This window comes from Solanum dulcamara, chromosome 10 (genome assembly GCF_947179165.1).
Source record: "Solanum dulcamara chromosome 10, daSolDulc1.2, whole genome shotgun sequence".
In the NCBI taxonomy this organism is placed as follows: domain Eukaryota; kingdom Viridiplantae; phylum Streptophyta; class Magnoliopsida; order Solanales; family Solanaceae; genus Solanum; species Solanum dulcamara.
The window spans coordinates 67554786-67575671 of record NC_077246.1 but is presented as its reverse complement, the minus strand read 5'-3'; the positions used below and the strand labels follow the sequence as shown (position 1 = coordinate 67575671).

Sequence of the window (20886 nt, the reverse complement as noted above, 5' to 3'; positions counted from 1 at the left end):
GTAGATCACCAATTGGTTGGTTCGAAGTTGGTGAAGCTGAGTTGATTGAACCAGACTTGGTTTACCAAGCTATGGAGAAGGTGAAAACCATACAAGAGAGGTTGAGGACTGCTCAAAGTCGCCAGAAATCCTACACTGATGTTAGAAGAAGAGATTTGGAGTTCGAAATGTACGATTGGGTATACTTGAAAGTTTCACCCATGAAGGGTGTGATGAGATTTGGAAAGAAAGGGAAGCTTAGTCCCTGCTACATTGGTCCTTATCAGATTATGAGAAGGGTAGGTAATGTAGCCTATGAATTGGAGTTGCCCCCAGAATTAGCTGTTATTCATCCCGTGTTTCACATCTCTATGCTTAAGAAGTGTTTGGGAGATCCTTCACTTGTTGTCCCATCTGAGAGAATTGGGGTGAAAGAGAGTTTGAGTTATGAAGAGATTCCAATTCAAATTCTTGATCGCCAGGTTCGCAAATTAAGAACTAAGGAAGTGGCATCTGTCAAAGTCCTATGGCGAAATCAATTTATTGAAGAGGCTACATGGAAAGCTGAGGAAGATATGAAGGCTAACTATCCTCATCTATCTGTGCCTTTTGATGACGATATTCAAGGTAATATTCCTTACTTTTACCTTTGAGTCGATGTTTATTCTTGAGTTTGAGTCATTGACCATTTGAGTATCGGAGTTTTTGAGAAATTGATGTATTGATGATATTCATTCTTTATATCTCCTATTTTCATCTTCATTCGAGGATGAATGATCCCAAGGGGGAGATATTGTAACAACCCCTAAAATGTTGTATGTCGGTATTTCAATTCTCGATGAAAATAATACAGCCTCTGTATTTTGGGCATAACTTTTCATATATTGGTCCAAATTAGGTGATTCAAATTTATGAGTAACCACAACATCATTACCTATAACTTTAATAATAACATATCTTAAGATTCAGAGTATAAGTAGATCAAATAAATTAATCTTTGCAAGATATAATGTTGTGACGGAATTGATTGTTTATAGAAGAAAATTCATATCTTACTATAGGATGCTCCAAATTGGTTGATTCTTGAACGATATGAAACTAGACTTCCATATCTACAATTCTTATGAAGAAACCAAATCCTAATAAGGAATTTATCTTATTCAAACGCAGCTCCAAAAAAGAGTATTCTGTTAAAAAGAACTCATCTTACCTACCATGGAAAGATCTAGATACATTTGACATCATTCATTACATAAATTTTCCTCCATTTAACATCATCCATGACATCAATATATTCCATTAAATTTTCAGATTTTTCTTTATAATTATTTTATTTATTGTTAGGTCCCTTTTTTCCACCTATAAATACCACCTTATTTTCTCATTTTATTCATCAAGCTTTCTTAAGCATTTCTTCTCTCTATATACTTCTTCTCAAATATAGTTTTAGTTTTAGTAGTATAGAAATACTACTTCGGTGATTCTTATACTCCGGGTAGAACACAAAACGCTCCGGCGAGAAGAAAAGGCTAGGGGTCCAAGAGTGTTCCAATTCGAAGTAAACCTTCGGATTTAAGGTATGTAAGGCTTTCATAGCATTGGATTGAGTTCGTCCATGCGCTCAATATTTAAATTCATTATAATTGAGTTATAGTTGAGTTTTATCCAAATCTTGAATTCTAAATGAATTAATTTTTCTTCTATTGGGTTAGATATATTTATGTATTAATATTATTATTATTATCTCTCATATTATTGGAATTATTGTTCATGGCTATTTTTCCATGAATCCTAATTGATTTGATGTTCATGAATATTTTTACACATGTTTTGAGTAAAGATGATGGCTTTTATTATTTTCATTGATAAAAAGAAAGTTATATGAATTAATACTATATATGTATTGGATGGATGTGGCAACGACATCACTTCGTTGTATCATCGCTAGCTCATAAGTGATGGTTGTCGGTTAGAGAAACTCCCAACTGAGTAAGCGTTGCTTATTACTATTATTTTTATTATTATATTTTAAACATGTATTACATATTGACGTTGAGATGATGTTGAGTTTTGAGCTGAGTTTTCTTGAGAGGAATTTATTGATATATATCCTTACCTTTCTGCCATTTTACATACTCGTACATTCCACGTACTGACGTCATTCGACCTGCATTATTTTATGATGCATCTATAGGTGTTATAGATCCTCAACAGGCGTTTCGTTGAAGATCAATATTTTTCAGTTATTTGGTGAGTCCTTCTTATATTCGGAGGAACTCTTTATCCTGTAATTATTGTTGAGTATTATGTTTCTTTTAAGGTAGCCATAGACATGTTATTGACACCATCTAAGAGTATTAGAGGCTTCATAGACAGAGTTTAATGATGTAATTGGAGTAGTTCTCCTTTGAAACTACTTCTTCTAAAAACTTCTTCTTTCATGAGATGTTGTTAATGGAGAGCCCATATAAGTATTCTTATTAATTCTTCCGCTGATGAACGAATAAGTGATGAGACTAAGTGGTTCTCTCAGAGGCCAGAGATGGTTTCTGAGTGCCGGCCACGCCTAGGGTACCCTCTCGGGGCGTGACACCCAATCTAATATAATCAACTTTGACAGATCTGTTCTTCTTGTGATGAGCCAAAATATTTAAGAAATTTGCTAATTTTTCGGTACTTGACATATTTTTACTGGCAGTCAACCCTCCAATATTCTTGGCCAAGGAGGCTAAAATGTGAAAGGCATTTCTGTCCATCCTAAGCTTGTCAATACATACTATATCATTGTCACGAATGTGAACATTCAAATGAGACACGATTTTAGGAATTCTAACACTCATACAATATCGAATGACCCGTCTATTTTTAGATTGTTTTCTTAATAACATGTTGTAAATAACCATAAAAAATAAATAAGGACAATATACGAGTACACCACAATCTCCTCAAGAATGATAAAGCATTCAACACCGCACAATTGCTGAGGATCCATAGACACCTATTTTACATTTAAAAATTGCAACATCGTTATCAAATTGTATTCCAAAAAAATAAGTATCAATCATGTTAACTATTTATTTTAAGAGTGTGTGGTAGAAAGGTAATAGATGGTTTCAAACAAGAATGTTCAATTTTATAGAAAAGAAAAAGTAATATTGAAAAACAGGGTAAAGTGTCCTATTTTTATTTGGCTTCAATAACTAGAATACTAAAACTATTTTGTCATAATTCAAATACATGTTCATTTCTTGCAGTTTTAGGAGCTAAAGAAACTAAAATTAATGAACCTCTTTTCAAAAAGAATGATCTTGGAACAAACAAAACCCATATCAAATTTGGATATACTCAAACTTCAACTTAACTAAAAAATATTGAGAAGATATCGAATTTCATTCGTATCTCAACATATTATAAAGAAGAAACAAGAGGAGAAGAAGAAGAAGAAAATAAAAAAAGATAAGCCAAGTTTAAAGTTTCAAAACTTCTAACCTCAAAGAAAGAACGCAAGATTAAAAGTTTTTTCAATCTATTTGCGTCTGGAGAAAGACGATTACTGCTATAGATGTTGTTTATGCGCTAGAGGCAAGGAAGAACTCCATGGATTTGGGGGTTTTAGGGTTTCTGGTATTAGGATATTTTTTTTGAGCTTGATGGTGTAATTCTTTGTTATATATTCAAGATATCGAAATTTACTTTAAAAAAATATGTAAATATTTGCTAAAAAGAAGTGGACTATATTTGATTGAGAGTGAAGGGTAAAATTGTCCATTTTTATTTTTATTCAGGTAATAGTTATTCATGTATAACTTATTCCATCTCCCACCCCGCATTAAATAATATATCGATTGACTCATAACTTATATATGTATTAGTTATGTGATTTTCTAATTTTCTAACCAAACATAGTATTATGTGTGTTGAATTTTATATACCTTACACAAAAATGCTACCAAACATGGTAAAACTTATGCAGCATTTTATACATGAATAACCCACCCTTATCCAGTAACCAAACGACCCCTAATTGTTTTCATTAAGGGATTTGTGTTCAATTAGGAGGAAGATATTTTTCATGAAAAAAAATATTCTTTAGGAAAATACCCGATTTACTTACTTATTTTTAGTGTTCGATAGATAAGTAAATATTATTATTTAAAGACATTAGAATATAATTTAAATAAAAAATATTATTCTAAAAATATTTATATGTAATTTAGATAAATATTATGAGCTGGAGGTGGGGAGATAGGGGTGTGGAATGGCAGGGATGAGAGTTATGTGCGTATGGGGTGAAGATAAGGTGTGTTTGGGGTGGGGATTGGGGATGATACAATAAATGTGAAATAACATTAGTAAAACTTTTTTTCCCTACTTTCATTAGCAAGATTATTTTCATAATTTTTAAGGAGCTTATTTTCTAGCTAGAGAAATAATTTTCAAAATATTTGACTGAACATCAAAAAATTGGATAACTTCATACTGAACCCACTATAAGATTAAAATGTTTGAATCTCAATTCACATATGAATATTAAGATGTGCCTTAAAATTTAGATGTTATATTAAAATCTGAATAATAAACAATTAAGATAATTTATTTTCTCAACATTTGAATTTATAAAATATGTCTCTCTTTAAAAGTTATTAGAATATAAAATTTGAATAATTACTAAATTAATTTAATAATATATTAATAAAATATTTTAAATTAATTATATGACAGTTAGAGATGATAATGACTAGCCATGAAGGTGGTGGATAGGGCTGGGCATAATATGGTTCAAACCGAAAAAACCGATCGAACCAAACTTTTTTTAAATTTCGGTTTGATTTGGTTTTAAATTTAAAAATTCAGTTATTTGGTTCGGTTTTCGATTTTTAGCTATTATAATTCGGTTAACCGAAAAAACCAAAAATTATTTGTATATTTTCCACAGTAGAGGCCTGAATCCTCTTGTCTAAGGTCACAAGCTGCAGCCTGTAGGAGGGTTGCGTGTGCACTGAATCTCTGTATATATATTCTTATTGCAATTCACTGGATATCTTTATAAATATTTTAAAGAAAATTTATTTTTGCTTCTGTCTATTTTACCCTTTTCCTTGTGTGAATATTTGTTGTGTGTGTATGCATGTTACATGTTTATCTTTGTGATTGAAACATACTAGCAGTGATATGTTTTTGAAAAATTCATATGAAGGATTGAAAGAGGTGAATTTGTTGAAATAATCTCACAAACCGAAAATCAAACCAAAATTGTGAAAATCGAACCAAACCAACCGAACGCCCATCCCTAGCGGTGGATGACGATTTGGACAATGGGACATTTGTGTTAGGGACAATTGTATTAAAAAGAAGTTTGTACCTCACAAAAGGTTAAGACAAAGGCAAAACAACGTAATAATTAGTGATGAAAACAATTTTATTTACTTGGCAAAAGATGAAAGACAACGAAAAAGGAAGAAAACAATTTTATCAAATTAAAAAAAATACGCAATTGAAAAATGTCGAATAACTATTTCTGATAAAAATTGATAATTAAATTATTTTTGGTTCACCAAAAAGGTAATAACATAAATATGTGCCAAAGAGTGGTTATTTTATCAAAATGTTTTTGGTTCTTTTTCGAAAAAAGAGTCGTTTTATACTACTTTTTTTCAAAAGTAATATACAAACCTCTTATGAATAGTCATAGTTACTTGTTTACGATATTAATTATTTATTTAATTTAAAATATTAAGAGATAATTTATTATTTTATATTTATTGTTAAGTATTATTTATTCTTTTAATATTAGAAATTTTATAATAATTATAGGTGACATAGTAAAATTATTATTTAATTTATTACTTTTTTATTTTAATTTATATAACATTATTTGACTTGATAAAAAATTTAAGAAAGAAATTAATAATATTGAAATTTGTATTCTGAAACACTTTTTGATTATTTATGTGGTTATAAATTATTTTATAAAAAAAAAATAAATTATTTTAACTATAGAAAATAATATTCTTTTTAAAACGTTTTTGTTTTAAGGTGTGCCACGTCGAAAATGGAAGTATAAATTTACTACTCTTTCGGTCTTTCAGTCTGCAATCAACTTTACGTGCAAATCAACACGCACCCTACTCTTTTTTACTTTGCCCTCAGGATTTTTTTTTGAATTGAGTGGGCCATGGATCGACAAACTGGACGGCATGACTCGTCGGCGGAGGCGGCTCCGGCGCAGTCGGATGAAGCCGTTGTGGTGGCGGTGCATGACGGCGATACCATGAACAATGACCAAAAGGTTCAGTGGTTCACTACATTCCACGTGCTCTGTATACCTATCTCTCTTTTTTTTCTCCTTAAAAACGGGACTTTGTGCTCTGTTTTGTTTGCATTCCATTTTTATACGCAAATCTCGTATCTTTTTTGTCAGTATTTGATTTCTCTGGAGAAAATAATTATTTGAAGGTAAGAGGAATTTACGTGCTACACTTGTATTCGGTATTTGCCATGAGGAGGTAGGATTACTCAACGGAATAGTCGGGAGTGCACACTAATTACTACTACTCTCTCAGTTTTACGTGATACAGTTAAAATTTCGAGATTTAAACTTTAAACTTTGATCCGTGAATTTGGACATACACAGGGGTGGAGCTAGTACTAACTTCCATGGAAATTTTAGATTGTGAGCCTATTTAATGAAAATTCTTGCTCAGCACACATAGAAGGCTTTAAGTCTTTTTTTGAAATAATATATACTTTCTCCATTTCAATTTATTTGTCTAGAATTTACTTGATACACAGTTTAAGAAATTAAAGAAAACTTTTGAATTGTGTGCCGTTAATCTAAAGATACGTGAAATGTATCAAAATATATCTTTAATCTTGTGGTTTTAGTCGAAATTAAAGTGTTGCCAAAAAAGTAGAGAGATATTCTTTTTGATACTGATTAAAAAGGGAAGTAAGACAACAAATTGAAGTAGAGGTAGTATTTGGAAACTATGTCAAAAATACTATATAAATCATAATAATTAGTAATATAAAATATTTAAAAGACATATAAAGAAAGTTTGGTAGAAGAAAAATATGGTTGACTCTTGAAATTCTAACGGTTTCACATATATCGTAACGGAGGGTGTATCTCAAAATAAATTAAATGAGAAATATTCATATAAACAGGCACAACTATATTTAATGGAGGTGAAGTTGTTGGTGATGATGGTATTTCCTTAATCCAATTCCTTCATTATGAATAGCTAGTTGTATCTTTCATTATATATAGCTAGTTGTATCTTTCAATTGAGGTGAAGTTGTTGATCATGATGGTTGATTCTACGAACAATTTTGCATTCAAAGTTAAGTTGTCTCTACTAGGATGTACTTTGACATTTGTTTTCACTCGGTTTCTTTCTTGGAAACTATATTGGTTTAGGACACTAGCCGATGGGGGACGTTGGTACTTGCATACAAGACCTTAGGAGTTGTTTTTGGGGGTCTTGTCACATCTCCACTCTATGTATATCCATCAATGCCATTAAAGTCTCCAACTGAGGATGATTATTTGGGGATCTACAGCATAATGTTTTGGACTCTCAGTCTAATTGGTGTTGTCAAATATGCTACCATAGCTCTCAATGCTGATGATCAGGGTGAAGGTATTGCTAATCTCTCTCTTTGTACTTTTGCTACTTACGATGAGGTGACTCAGGTTTCAAGAAACTGTTCCTTTGTATGCATATTAAAAATTAATCTTTTGGAGAATGTTGAGCAATGTCACTCGATCATTATCAAACGGACTGTAAGTAATGAGTATAACAGAACTAAGAGAAACCGAATAAACGCTGAAATAAGGAGAAGCTAGATAAATATATTCAAAATACACAAAATGAATCCCTCCCAGAACTTGGAAGTCACTAGTACAGAGCGGCTACCAAAATAAACGAATACAAGTCTCAAAAGTGGACCAAAATATATATACAACACTGACTAGTTTCAAAAGTACAATAAGACAGGTCATCCAAGCTAAAGGAGGCAGAAATGATCTCAAAACGGTAAGTGCTCACCTTGGTCTCCGGAACTGGCTGCAACAGGCTCGATCTATGGTGTTAAAGAAGGATGGTTATAATGTTGACTCCATTCCTAGTTTCCTTTATTTTTCGTTTGAAATTCCTTTTGGAAGCCACCACGGTGTTTTCTCATTTCGCTTTTGATGTAATCATTATAGAAACTTTTTTTCTGGAACATGGTCTTTTGTAGGTGGAACATTTGCTCTTTATTCATTACTCTGCAGAAATATAAATATTGGGATTCTTTCTTCCAAGAGTGCCAGTTTGAATTCAAGTAATTCATATGTTAACCAATCGAAAAAGCCAAGTAGGCTGGGTAAATTTTGTGAGAGGAGTTTGATTGCCAGAAGGGTACTGCTTTTCATTGCAATGTTGGGTATGTGCATGCTAATTGGCGATGGCATACTTACACCTGCCATCTCAGGTACATTAGCTTGTGTTGGGCCTTTTAGTTTACTTTCAGCAACCTTTTGAGTGCTTATGAGTTTTCTCTTACATTTTCAGTTTCATTAATTGTCCCTTCTTTCTGTTAGTGTTGTCTGCAATGGATGGCTTAAGAGCACGTTTTTCCTCAGTCAGTAAATGTAAGTATGATAGCATGCAGTATGGTACATATTGTTCTTTGCTTTCTCAGTCGAACTTGTTACACGGGGCTTGCCTATTGCGGTTTACTTCTCCTGTGTGGTTTGCGGGCTATTTCACTGGAGCGGGGTTTACCTTATGCACACCCGAAGGGTAGCAGCTGCGGGTTCCCTTGTCATAAAATTATTGTCTTTGTACAGAGAGGCCTTTATGATTTTGAGGGTAATTGGAAAGTGGTAGTGGAACAATTTTGATTCTTGTAATTTCTCGGGTTTTAAGGTATTGTGCTTATTAAAAGACGACCTTTCACAGATTTACATATTGATGTTACTTGAATCCTGATTCTTGAAACTAATTGAAACAACTTGAATCCTTATTCTTGTAATTATTTGAAGTAATTAAGTGATGATAGAAAACTTTTAAGGACGAAATGTCCCCTTTATCTAAACAGCTCTCTCTCTCACGATTTTCACAATTTCCCTATTTCCTACTTGCAGCGTTGGTCAAAGCTCTCTCAGCAATAGTTCTCATTGTTCTATTCCTCCTGCAGAAATTTGGTACTTCACGAGTGTGTTTCCTGTTCTCTCCTATCATGGGTGCATGGACTCTTACTACTCCTCTCGTTGGGATATACAGTATCATAAAACATTATCCGAGCATATACAAGGCAATATCACCCCATTACATAGTCCTTTTCTTCTTAAGAAATGGAAAGCAAGGATGGATATATCTTGGTGGTACTGTCCTCTGCATTACAGGTAAGCCTCGTTTGGTGTGGCCTGCAATATTTCTTCATTTAAGTTAAGATATAATCCATTTCCTCATGTTTGGTCAGCTTGTTTGGAAATTCTTCATCTAGTATGGGCACTGAATTATTAGAATCTTATGGTAGGGGTAGTAACTGTGAAATTGGGGAAACGTTTTTGCTTTATAGATAACTGGATTATGTGCTACGTCTGGCGGTGTATGACATAAGTAGAGATGAGCCTTGATCCTATCTTGCGGCAGCTCCATTTTGAGCCAGAGGTCATTGTTGCAATGTCTACCCATGGCGGGAAAAGCTCAAACCTGGTGTCTTACTCATTTCCGATCCATAGAAACTCTAAAGGAGATGAGTGGAGGAGGTGGAAAGTATAATGAAGAATATTTATAGTACAAACTACAAAAAGTCTTTTGGCCTTCTTTCTTGGGAGACTGCTGTTTCATCGATTGGTGTGGTTCGAGAGACCCAAAATGTGGAGGGTGTTCTAGATTAGTTAGCTCAGAGAGTTCCAACATTGACCATGGTGTTTTTCTCTCTAAGCTGTCAGATTCCTCACTCTTCTTTTCTTTTTGTGTAGTGGGGGTTGGAGGCTAGAGATAATTTCTGGACAAGATTTGGTAGTAGACATGGATGCTTATTCTCTTTTTCTTTCTTCAACTTTTGGAGAAATATAATGAAGATAGGATCCTTTAATAACTAAAAAGGAAATCTAATAAAATGGTAAAAGATTTGAATTCGTTGATCCTTCCAAAAGAAGATTATTAGGTAGAATCAAGATAAATGAAATAGGAAATTGTGTGGAGCGGAAACTCTAAACAAAAATGAAAAAATAAAATCCTATCCAGGAAAGTGAGATGGCTTCAGAAATTCACAAAAAGTGAATTATTAACACAATGTATCAGTCAAAAAGAAAAAAACATGGAAAACGTTTACAAGCTACCAATTGGAGCACTGACAAATGGTTGCTGCAAAATGTATTTTTAGCTTCACGCGCCTAAGAAAGTGAGAACAATTTCTATGTCATGTGTCCTATCCAGGTGCTATTAGATACAACAACATATTCAGTGTGATCCCACACTTGTGTCAGGGGAGGATAGAGTGTACCCAGACCTAATCCCGACCTTGTGAGGTAGATACAATTTGAACAAAATGTATGAGTGTGTGTGTGTACCGAATTGCCCAGAAAATTTATGAGTGTAACTGACTTCATGGACAAGTTCCAGGGGAAAATTATGACTTTTCCCTTTATTTTTTTCTACAGATGCTGGTCTTGTTTCCCACATCTTGGGAAGGCTACAAAGGTTTTTGAATTAGGCAAGAAGATCAGTAAAATATCCTTTGTTTAACAGTACATCGTATCATATTTTTCAGGTTCTGAAGCAATGTTTGCTGATCTTGGTCATTTCAACAGGAGTTCAATTCGGGTAAAATACATTCTACGTCTTGGAATTTCTCTTAGTCTCTTCTTCTTGCTTATTTTATATGATTTATGTATCCTTGTTTTCTGGCAGATAGCTTTTCTCTTTACTATATATCCATCATTAGTGCTGACATATGCGGGACAGACGGCATATCTGATCAGAAATCCCGATGACCATTTTGATGGATTTTACAAGTTTATACCATCTGCTGTGTACTGGCCAATTTTTGTTATAGCCACATTAGCTGCAATAGTAGCAAGTCAGTCGCTGGTTTCAGCCACCTTTTCTGTTATTAAGCAGTCAGTTGTGTTGGATTATTTTCCTCGGGTGAAGGTAGTTCACACATCCTCCAGCAAAGAAGGCGAGGTTTACTCACCAGAAGTTAACTACATCCTCATGATTCTCTGTGTTGCAGTCATACTAATTTTCGGAGATGGGCAAGACATCGGAAATGCCTTTGGTAAGAAGATTCTCTAAGCCCTGCTTTTAATCTCAAGTGAATTGATCCCTTTATGGAAGTTATCTTTCTCTAGTCTACTGTGGCCTGACATAGACTACTGACATTGTCTTGACCAAATTTACTGCCACTTGGTGATGATTTGTTTATTGTAAGGAGTAACTGGTGTAATGAACTGAGCTAAACAAATTCTAAATCTGGATTTTCTCATACTATTTGGTTCATTGTTTTCAGAAATTGTCGTCTTGCTTAGCATTGTCCAAAGAGAAATTTCACGTGTAGTGATAACGAACATATGTGTTTATATTAAGGTATAAATTGAGGTGGAGATCAGTCCTTTGGTTGGTGTTACTTCACACCCAGCATAAGGATACAAACTCCCCCATGTGAAATATTCATCTTCATAGGAGCATTTTGATAGTACTCGTGACTCGTGACCATCATTTGCTGCCAACGGCATTAGCAGACTGGGCTTTTCTCAAGGAAAAAGGGCCAAATATACCCTGAACTATTCAAAATGGGTCTGGTTTACCCTCCGTTACATTTTTGGCTCAAAAATACCTTTACCGTTACGTGTTTAGCTCAGAAATGCTCTCTAACTATCAAAATAGCTCAAAATACCCTTCTTACTAACGGTTGCTCCAAAACAAGGAAAAGTGGGTCAATATGGAATAATTGTGCTAAAGGACAGCTCATGATGGTCATGATTTACTATTCTTTCAACTGTTCAACTCTTTTCTATGGTCAGTGTGGTAAATATTGCATTAACTACTTAAAATGGATTCTCTAACAGGTGTTGTTGTTAGCATGGTTATGCTTATAACCACTGTATTGTTGACATTGGTTATGATCATTATTTGGAGAACTCCACCAGCTCTGGTTGCACTCTACTTCGTTGTATTTTTTGTGATGGAAAGTGTATATGTTAGTGCAATCTTCACAAAATTTCCAGAAGGTGGTTGGATTCCTTTTGCCATTTCTTTCATCCTTGCTTTCATTATGTTTGGTTGGTTCTATGGTAGACAGAGAAAACTCGGGTATGAATTGACACACAAGATAGATTTGGAGAGACTAAGGACACTGCTAATGGATCCAAGTCTTCAGAGAGTTCCCGGACTCTGCTTCTTCTACACAAATATCCAAGATGGTTTAACACCAATTTTAGGTCATTACATAAAGAACATGAGATCTCTTCACAAAGTTACTGTATTTACAACTCTTTGGTACTTGCTGGTTCCTAAAGTAGCACCAGGTGAAAGGATCGTTGTTAGTAAACTAGGTCTCAGAGGGGTTTATAGATGTGTGATTCGGTATGGTTATGCAGATAAGCTTAGTCTTGAAGGGGATGATTTGGTTAATCAAGTTATCCAGAGTTTACGAGCTCATGTGCTCCACTGCTCCAATTCATTGGAGGTAGACGGTGAAGTTTCCGAGTTGGAAGAGGCAAAGCTTGCTGGAGTGGTCCATATTCGGGGAAAGACGAGGTTTTATATTGGTAAGCACTGTGGATGGTTTGATAGAACAATGCTTGCTTTCTATGAAGTCTTGCACAGCAATTGCAGATCTGCATTGCCTGCTATGGGTGTACCATTACCTCAACGTATCGAGGTTGGAATGCTCTACGAGGCTTGACATGTTCTTACTGGTTTAACTACAAGGCACTGAAAAAGTTCCAAGAAGATTGATCACACCAATAACAGGTAAGATCAATTTATTCTACCTAGTTTCAATACATATATATATCTTTTCGTATTTCAAAAGTTAAGAATATGTATATTTTAGTGGGATATAGCATGTCTTAGGAAATCTCATGTGTGAATAAGGCATGCTGTAGTTGATATACTTAATAGAAAGCAATTGATAAATCTATGAAGGATCAATACAGAAGCTGAAAATATTGTTTAGTGGGAAACTTCTTTTCAATTTTTGTACATAGTGATTTTCACATGCTTCACTTTAAGCGAGGGTCCATCGGAAACAATCTCTATACTTTTACAAGATAGGAGTAAGATTGCGTATCCACCATCCTTTCTTTTGTGAGAAACATCATTGTTAGTATTTTCTCTTGCCAAAACAAAATGAGAAGAAAAGCCAAATTAGAAGTCTTAATGGGGGTTTGGGTTTTGAAATGCTTGTTCAAATTCAGGGTTTGTAGGTTTTGAAGTTTGAGATTCTTGTTCAAATTCAGAGATTTGTGGGTTTTAGGGTTTGAGATTCTTGCTCTAAGGTGTTCGTAGATTTTGAGGTTTGAGATTCTTGCTCAAAGGGGTTTGTGGATTTTGGGGTTTGAGATTCTTGTTTAAAGGGGTTTGTGGATTTTGGGGTTTGGGGTTAGGGATTCTTGTTCAACTCAGGAATTTGTCGGTACAGGGGTTTGGGGTTCTAGTTCAAATTCTTGATTAGCCTCTTTTTTTATTAGTTTGTCATTAATTAATTATAGAAGATCGTCATTGACATAGTAAAATAACAAGTTTATAAATAAAACTAAGAAACAATTGTATAGAAACATAAATTCAACACATAAATGGTGTTCTTGCATACATGTTCCCCCCAACAACAAAAAAAGCAAAAAGCTTTTATCAACCACTTTCACAAATGAAAGCGATGAAAGCTTTAGAAAGAACAAAAGTAAAAAATAACACACAAGAAAATGCTACGGGGATGGTGGAGGGGTAAGGAGGTCGTCATGCTCGATGTTGAGCCTCTCTAGTATCACCCGTATAAAACGGGTGATTCGCCTGAGATCCCTCTCTAGTCGTTCACGATCATCGGCGAGACCTCGAAACAACCTATCAAGGTCATTTCGGAGGAGAAGGAGGTCGTGGTGACGGTGATTGTAGTGGACGCTCCTCGTCGGTGGTGGTGCTTGAATACGTCTAGCCATTGTCGATGCTGGTGGTGAAGCTTATGAAGACTATGTTTATGCACAAAAACTGACAACTTTGATGATTTATAGACCTAGGAGAGTGAATATCTAAAAAAGATTTTGAGAAAGTAATCTCCAATTTTAGTATGAAAATGATTAACATTCCTTAAATAAAAAAAAATGGATTGTAACCTTCTTGAACTCTATCCACAGTCAGCTCGACTATAAGGTCACTAAAGTAAATTGCTTGAGGTCTCAATATTTTTTGGCCCCACTTTTTTTAAAAATGTGCTCCATATATTATTAAAATAAAATCTCATGTCTAGCTAACCGTGGATAGAGTTCAAGAAGGTTACAATCCAATATTTTTTGTTTAAGGAATGTCAATCATTTTCATACCAAACATGGAGATTACTTTCTCAAAATCTTTTTTCCCAAACTATTAGATATTCACTCCCCTGAGTCTATAAATAATCAAAGTTGTCGATTTTTATACATAAACATAACATTCATAAGCTTCATCACCAGCATCGACAATGGCTAGACGTATTCAAGCACCATCACCAACGAGGAGGGTCCACCACCACTACCGTCACCACGGCCTCCTTCTCCTCCGAAATGACGTTGATAGGTTGTTTCGGGGTCTCGCTGATGATCGTGAACGGCAACAGAGGGATCTCTGGCGAATCACCCCTTTTTTACGGGTGATATTTGAGAGGCTCAACATCGAGCATGACGACCTCCTTACCCCCCTCATCCCTGTAATGTTTTTTGTGTGTTGTTTTTTGCTTTTGTTCTTTGTAAAACTTTCATCACTTTCATTTGTGAAAGTGGTTGATAAAAATGTTTTTGCTCTTTTTGTTGTTGTTGGGGGGAAATGTATGCAAAAACACCATTTATATGTTAAATTTCCGTTTCTATACATTTGTTTCTTTGTTTTTATTTATGCATTTGTTATTTTTCTGTGTCGATGACGTTCTTCTATAATAAATTAATGACAAATTGATAAAAGAGAAGCTAATCTAGAATTTTAACCAGAACCTCAAATCCCTGAGTTGAACAAGAACCCACAACCCCTTTGAAGAAGAATCCCACAAACCCCTTTGAAGAAGAATTCCGAACCCACAAATCCTTTTAAACAAGAATTTCAAACCCACAAACTCCGTTGAGCAAGAATCTCGAACCCACAAACCTCTGAATTTAACAAGAATCTCAAATCCCAAAACCCTTCTTATAAGACCAAAATAAATTGTTTCAATCGGCCACTTGAATAATTAATTACAAACTACTATGATCTACAATTAACTCATATGATATTTTGATTAGAAACTGCTCCCTTTCACACTTGTTGAATTTTCACAAGTCTGACATATCTCAAAACCCTAAAATCTAAAATGAATTAGTATATACTAAATTGGTAAGTGTATAATAGACCAAAACCTTCATATATATAATCAAATCATCCTGTTAGTTAGTCTATAATCAATCTGAAGAATATATAGCTCACAAACACTAGAATATGGCTAAAAAGGCAATCATTAAATATCTTAAACATTATAATACTACTTGTTACATCATAGGGGTGTCCACATGATCAATTGAACATATAATCAAAAAGGTTTTAGAATGAGCAATCATTAAATATTTCAAACATTATAATACTACTTGTTACATCATATGGGTGTCCACATGATCAATTGAACATATAATCAAAAAGGTTTTAGAATGAGCAATTATGGTCTAATGTAGTCTTTGCAAGGAAAAACTATAACGAAAAACAGAAGCTTGTAAATGATTAGTGCTCAGTAAATTTATGAATCTTGAAAATGTAGTAATCCTCCATAAAATACAATTAGATCTCGCATCTAATTGCCACAAAAATTCACGGGTCCATAAAGAGAAGTCATGGTGAAAACAAAGTTAAGGTGGAAGATCATACTATATACGGTCGGATCATTTTATGACAGTTCTCTTGTATAATAATATTTTATTATAATGGTCAAGTTCTCATTTAAATTTATTTTTTCATGTTATATTATGTAGATGTTCTCTATAACATTATTTCACTATAGCAATAAAAAAAATATTATAAAGAGGTTCGGCGGTAATTCCAATTACAGACTAAAGGATGAAAATTATAATGAAAATAGAACTCAAGACAAAACAATACTTGACAAGAATATCTAAGGGTGTGATCTAGTGGTCAATGAAGTAGGTTGAGAACTACGAAGTTACAAGGTGATTTCTTCTGATAATTTGTCATAGATTTGGTGAACAAACCTGATATCCATTGCTGGTGGGAGATGACAGATATCCTGTGAATTTAACCCGAACACTAGTTTATAAAAGAAAAAACTAGACAAGAAAGCGTAAACATCAAAGAAGATGAAAACACAATAAGAAAACAAGAGAATACCTGAGCAGTGGTTTTTCTTTTGGATTTGGCAATTTCTGCAACAACATCACATTCCACAACTCTGTTGTCACCCCAAATTGTATTATTTGCTACCAAGGGACATTTCCTATATATCGAGAATCAAAATATCAATTCAAGGAGCAACTAAGCTGGTGCACTCATTTGTGTTTGCATTAGTGAAGTAGTCTTCCATCAGTGGTTACTGATATATGCAACATTTATTTATGACTTCTTAAGGTACGTAGATTTACTTCTTAAGGGAGAAGTCTGAAGTATTTGAGAAGTTTAAAAAGTTCCAACTCATTTTGAATAATGACATTGAAAATAAAATTAAATGTCTCTATATGGACAATGGAAAAAATACACACGAGATCAATGACTATCTTAAAAAGAAGATGATAAAGAGGCATTTGCCTTTCTCAAATACACTACGACTGTAGTTAAATGTTAGGAAAGAAGAGAACAAAAAACTTTGAGGTGTGAATAAATTTACTGTCCTTAAAAAATATTGCTCGTATATTCTTAGGGGGATACAAACAACTTTATTCGGGATTTCTCAAAGTCAAAATTGTTACTACAGAGTGACTAGTTATTGCAGGGATTGTGAGAATATATAAATGAGGAAGATACACTTGGTCAAAATTTGAAATTTACATTCACATAGTTTAAGGATTTTAATCCCATTCCTTCACAATGTATTTGTATTGCATCTCTATTTAATACTTTTCTAAGTCGATCTGCCATATTTTTTACGATATGATAAGTTAACATCACCGAGCTATATAATCGATTGGGCGATGAAGATATATGCATTACATATATACATGAAATTTACCATGGTTCTTCAGCTTCCATATGGTACGTCCGATATAGCAGTCAAGTTCCAGGTTGATTCTATTAGTTATTTTCTAATTGCAGCCTTCCATATGTTTTCATGCCTTACATACCAGTATATTGTATCGTACTGATGCCTCTTTTTCTGAGAGCTAGAGATTCTTGCTTGACAGACTGTACTTCTTTCGGAGCTATGGAGTAAGAGGTTTGATGTGAGTCATGTTATGCATAGTTGATGGGTAGATCTAGGCCTTTCTCGACCATATGTAAAAGGTCATATTCTGAGGGGCTTGTAGACTTGTGTGGTATGTTGATATGTTTTGAATATTAGACAATCAATAGTCTCAGAGATGTAAGTTATGGTTAGTATGCCCGGTCAAGTAAAGTCTCACCTCCCTAGATTTGGGGCGTGACAATGGCTGAATTTCTCTAATTATATTTTCATATTAAATCTAAGGAATGATGGAGTGTTCATCAATAATGTTTTCATATTTAATCTTTGTTAGGGAGCCAACCCCTTCTTAGCCTTTTATTGAACATGTGGGGAAGAAAAACACATAAATGAATTGAAACATCAATATTAATGATTAGGGGTGTACATGGACCGGGTTGGTTCGGATTTTTTACAAATCAAACCAAACTATTTGTGTCGGGTTATTAAATTTATAAATCAAACTAAATCAGTAAAAGTCGGATATTTCGATATCAATTTTCCTCGGGTTTTTTCGAGTTTTTCGGGTTTTTTCATAGTATCTAATAAAAAGCACAGAGCAGTGCTTCTTAAAAAGAGTTTTAGTACAAAATATCAAGGGTAAATTACCCTTTTACACATATTCCCCTAATATATTTACTTTTATTCCCATATACATCAAAAAATTTCCAAATTCCCTCTTTTTCCTTTCTCTCTCTATACCTCACTGATACATCCGCCTCTTCCTTCATCCTTGCCCTAATTTGCTCTAGTTAATTTGTTATTCTTCAACTGTTAATCAATCTCAAGGTTCCAAATAAGGTATATTTCAATCTTCCCTTATATGGAATTTTACTTCATTCTCATTCAATCTGATTTCTCCTAAAATTTGTATATTTTGATTTCTTCTGAAAATCTTTGAAAAATCTTCTAAATTTTTATCATTTGCTTTCTTCTGTAAATCTTTCTATTTTTGTTTCTCATACCTTCAATGATACATATGGAATCCGTTCATGGTCTCAAAAAGTCCAATAAAAATCAACGAATTCTTGTTTCTCCTGGTTTTGATTCGTCTTGGGAAGGTTACGACGAAGTTAGATCCAAACATCGTAACGATCCAGCAGTGATGAATAAGCTACGTGAGAAATTGAAGTCGAAAGCTACAGTTAAACATGCACCCAAAGAAATAGACAACAAGATTGAAGGGGTTACAACATGCCCTAATCTCCCAAAGGTATGTGTTCAATTAAATTTTTGTTTTAGAATGAAAATTTTGTGAAGGTTTTAATGATTCTGATACATATCATTTATGTATCAGACACATAATGTCTTTTTAAAAGGAATTTTTTTGGAGATTTTCTATTTCTGATACATCATGTTTAAGTGTCAGTTTCTGTTGTTTTAATTTTTAATGATTCTGATACATATACATTTATGTATCAGATACATAATGTCTTTTTCAAATATAATTTTTTGGAGATTTACTATTTCTGATACATCATGTTTAAGTGTTATTTTATGTTGTTTCAAGTTTTAATGAAGCTGATACATATCATTTATGTATCAGATACATAATGTCTTTTTCAAATGCAATTATTTGAAATTTACTATTTCTGATACATTATGTTTAAGTCTCAATTTCTGTTATTTCAAGTTTAATGATTCTGATACATCTACATTTATGTATCAGATACATAATGTCTGTTTCAAATGCAATTTTTTGAGAATTACTATTTCTGATACATCATCTTTAAGTCTCAGTATTTGTTATTTCAAGTTTTAATGATTCTGATACATATATATTTATGTATCAGATACATAATATTTTTTCAAATGCAATTTTTTGGAGATTTACCATTTCTGATACATTATGTGTAAGTGTCATTTTTTGATGTTTCAAGTTTTAATGATTCTGATACTTCTACATTTATGTATCAGAATATAATATATAACTGTTTCTGATACATCTTCTGTATGTATCAGAATCTCATCTCATGGTTTAGATATTTTAATGCATATGATACATCGTATTTATGTATAAAGTTCAAGTTGTATTTAACCATTTTCATGCCAATGCAGGAAATGAAATACGTCATCAAGAAGATCCCGTCCCACCCATTGAGATTCGGAACGGCATATGGGGCTAATTTTCTTGATGATTTTGAATCATCAATAGGTGAAGAAGGTATAAAGTTATTTAGGATGGAATTTCTATTCCAAATACTGGACTACATGCCGAATTCTTCCGTTCAAGATATGCCACACTATTGTGGAATTTTGGTTGTCGAAAGGCCAAGGATGGTTATGTTAGCGATACCGAAGATCCTAAAAATCTAAGAGAGATTTCATATCTTCTAGTCAAGGAGAACCGATGGACGTCGAGTAGTTTTTTTTTGAATTTTGTATTAGAAGAATGTACAATTACCAGACTTTTAAGTTTTTCTCATGTATGAAACTCTAATATAAGATGAAAGTTTATATATCATATTATCAAGCATCAAACTTGACTGCTTCTTGATTCTGATACATACTATTAATGTATCATATTCTAATGTATAAAACTTGACTGCTTCTGATACATATTGTTAATGTATCATATTCTAATGTATAAAACTTGACTGCTTCTGATACATACTGTTAATGTATCATATTCTAATTTATCAAACTTGATTGTTTCTGATACATACTGTTAATGTATCAGATTCTAATTTATCAAACTTGAATTCTTCTGATATTGTATATGTATCAGCATCTCATGTATCAAGATTTAGTGATTCTGATACATCTTATTTATGTATCAGAATCTCATTTATCAGCTTTAATGAATTTGATTCATCTTGATTATATATCAGATTATCATGTATCAATATTTAATGTTTCTGATACATCTTGTCTATGTATCAACACCTCACGTATCAACCTTTAATGTGTCTGATACATCTTGTTTATGTATTAAAATTCTCATGTATCAAAATATAATGATTCTGATACATCATGTTTATGTATCAGATTCTGATACATCTCATGATTCTGATTGAATTTTTTTTTCGCACTGATGCTCTGTTTTTAGAATTTTCCTTGATCTTCATAACTATTTTGTTCTTAAAAGGATTCTTTACCTTATTTAGCACTTTAATTGATTGAAACAATCAATCATAACTTAAATTACGTTACTATCCATAAATAACTCACAAGCATTAATTATTTTACACCCAAAAACTGATGTATCAGGAAGGTGAGTAATGTATCAGAAATTTGAAAAAAAAAGGGAAATCGGGTAATTTAAGAAAAATGAGGGATACATTGTAATTGAGCTTTTTCACT

The 20886-nt window shown here is 33.3% G+C and overlaps 2 protein-coding genes across 2 annotated transcripts; both read left to right on the top strand.

The window, feature by feature from the left end:
* Positions 1 to 6082: 6082 nt before the first annotated feature.
* On the top strand, positions 6083 to 17828 carry LOC129870146 (probable potassium transporter 17). Its single transcript, XM_055944765.1, has 9 exons — positions 6083 to 6268; positions 7400 to 7622; positions 8224 to 8457; positions 8567 to 8617; positions 9113 to 9373; positions 10750 to 10802; positions 10890 to 11259; positions 12050 to 12956; positions 17546 to 17828. The coding sequence occupies exons 1-8, from the start codon at positions 6155 to 6157 to the stop codon at positions 12886 to 12888; spliced, it is 2145 nt and encodes a 714-aa protein (XP_055800740.1). The 5' UTR covers positions 6083 to 6154; the 3' UTR covers positions 12889 to 12956; positions 17546 to 17828.
* A 61-nt stretch (positions 17829 to 17889) lies between these two features.
* On the top strand, positions 17890 to 20346 carry LOC129870147 (uncharacterized). The gene is made up of 2 exons (XM_055944766.1): positions 17890 to 18796; positions 19642 to 20346. The coding sequence occupies exons 1-2, from the start codon at positions 18554 to 18556 to the stop codon at positions 19897 to 19899; spliced, it is 501 nt and encodes a 166-aa protein (XP_055800741.1). The 5' UTR covers positions 17890 to 18553; the 3' UTR covers positions 19900 to 20346.
* Positions 20347 to 20886: the final 540 nt, after the last annotated feature.